Genomic DNA, 2,209 nt, shown 5'->3' with positions numbered 1-2,209 from the left:
TCTTGGGAACATGATTCTGCTGCCCCGCACTGCCCAATATAACAACCGAGTGACCAGGAACCCTGTGCAGGTCTCTGAAATTCTCTCTGGTCCTAGAGCTGCAAAGTCCAGCAGGACCTAGGCCTCTGGAGACTGCCCCAGGCCACCTCCTCAGCCCCAGGGGTATGGCAGCTCAGCCTGAGAGGGCCCTTCCGGCAGTGAGCTGGGGTGACCTCCGGTGTCTTGCCCTTCACTCCTGATGTCCACCACCATTTGTTTTGTCCAGTTTTCCAGTTGTTTGGCTGGGAGGAACTGGGTCCATTACTCCCATGGGGCTGGGAGCTGATGTCTCTTATGCTGACTTATTTTTGTTTGCTCCTGTTTGGGCTGGCTGAGCATGGCCCTTCGCACTCCTATCAGAGGCCTTCCCAGCTGGGTGAGTTGGAGCTGGTTTAGCCCTTGTTTTGTAGAAAGCACTGGAGACAGGCAGCTGTGGCTTTTCACGGGGCAAAGCCTCTGCCCAGGCACAGCCTGCCCACCTCCTGGACTAGACCAGGTCTGGGAACGCAGGATTGGGTTCCCTGTGAGGGGTGCCGCCTTTTGAACTGGGCTCTGTGGGCCCTTTCAGGAGCCTCACGACCATCTGACAGCCACGGAGCTTTTCCGCCCTCAGCCTGTGGGGTTTGAGGTTTTGCCTTTTCCTTGCTCTGCCCAAACAGAATACATATTTTTATTTCTTGTTTTCCTTGTGATGTTCAGCTGCTTTCCAGGAAGAAAGCAGAAACACCCTGTGGATCCATCCTCTTCAAACCAGTCTTCTCCATCTTCTTCCTGTCCGCCTGGGATCCCTGGAAGTTTCTGGTCTGCCAATTTCATCTTTCTTGTTTTCTAGTGCTCTTGTGAGTTTACTCTCTTAAAACACACCCCTCTCCTGTCACTTCCCTGAGTCCTGGTGACGGGTGAATGTGTAGGACCCATCTGCCACCCTGAACTGGATTCTCCCGTATTTGATTCCGCGGCACCCCCCGCCTCTTCCCGCCTGTGCACAGCCACACAGTGGCGGCACCGCAGTCCTTGTGAAGGGAACGAAGGGCAGTGGGCTCACCAGCGAGCGGAGGACATGTGTGTTAGGAAGCAGGTGGCTGCCCCACCAAGGGCCTGGGCCCGCTGACCTGACAGCTCCTGGGAGAGTATGACGGAGGCCTGAGAGTGGCCAGGCAGTGGCGGTCAGAGGCCCTGCATGGTTAATGGAGGTGGTGGTTTGGTGCTTGGAGGCACCTGATGTTTGAAAGTTGCCCCTCTCAACCCCGGGGCTGTGGTTTCAGGTGCTGCTTGTCCAGCCCTCTCAGCCCCCAGGGGCTCGTTTAATCTCCGCCTGGGGGACCCTGGCTCAGCGGCTCAGGGCCCTGTTCTTGGCCCTCAGGTTTCCCTGCCACACACAACCCCCAGGACCCCAGGCCTTAGTACCTCCTGACCTCCCTTCAGAGTGAAGGCAGGTGCTGTGGGAGAAGGCAGTGACCTCGCCTGCCCAGGGATGGGCCTTGGGGGCCGACAGCTGCTGCAGAACCCTGGGTGCGGGACAGGAGAGCTGGGACCTGCGGAGGGGAGGGCGCTCTTCCTCCCCCCGAGCAGCCCAAGCGCAGCAGAGACCGCCCCCCAGAACCCCGCGTTTAAGTTGTGCTCTTTTCGCAGACATAGTGACTGCCCGCGATGCGATCCAGGAGGCTGTGAATTCAGTATTGTGCGCTGGTTAGGCCAGGTTTGAGAGGCGCTGTCCATGTTCGCACCGGGCGAGAGGAAGCCGAGACCTCCGAGACACCCGCGATGAGCGAGCCCTACGTGAAGAGTGAGTGCAGTGGTGGACGGGCCCTGGAGGTGCCCCACCCGCTCCAGCACTAGGTCTGAGTCCTCCCACCGGCCTGAGCACGCGCGTGGGCTTTGTCGCTGCAGAGCTGTCCACCATCCTGCTGGACTCCGTCACCGACAAGGACCCCCTGGTGCAGGAGCAGGTATGCAGCGCCCTGTGTGCCCTTGGGGAGTCGCAGCCAGAGGAGACGCTCAGCGCCTGCGAGGAGCACCTGCGGCAGCACGAAAAGGTGTGGGACCGAAAAGGTGTGGGACCGGCACGCCTTGCTGTTCTTGGGGCGGGGCCTGTGGTGTGTGGACAGTGTATTGAGATTGGGCTGTGGGCGGGGCCTGTCAGCTTGCTCTGGGGGTGGGGCCTGCACTA

The 2,209-nt window shown here is 59.8% G+C and overlaps 1 protein-coding gene across 1 annotated transcript in view; it reads left to right on the top strand.

Moving 5' to 3' along the window:
* The first annotated feature begins 729 nt into the window (after positions 1 to 729).
* Positions 730 to 2,209, top strand: part of MROH1 (maestro heat like repeat family member 1) — a 35,446-nt gene continuing 33,966 nt past the window's right edge. Inside the window, exons 1-3 of the mRNA XM_006775165.2 lie at positions 730 to 878; positions 1,672 to 1,825; positions 1,930 to 2,075. Coding sequence (XP_006775228.1) covers positions 1,804 to 1,825; positions 1,930 to 2,075 — 168 coding nt within the window. The 5' untranslated portion in view covers positions 730 to 878; positions 1,672 to 1,803. The remainder of the gene's footprint in view (positions 879 to 1,671; positions 1,826 to 1,929; positions 2,076 to 2,209) is intronic.

The sequence above is a fragment of the Myotis davidii genome, unplaced genomic scaffold, assembly GCF_000327345.1.
Source record: "Myotis davidii unplaced genomic scaffold, ASM32734v1 scaffold1509, whole genome shotgun sequence".
Taxonomy (NCBI): domain Eukaryota; kingdom Metazoa; phylum Chordata; class Mammalia; order Chiroptera; family Vespertilionidae; genus Myotis; species Myotis davidii.
This window is presented reverse-complemented; position numbering and strand designations above follow the sequence as displayed.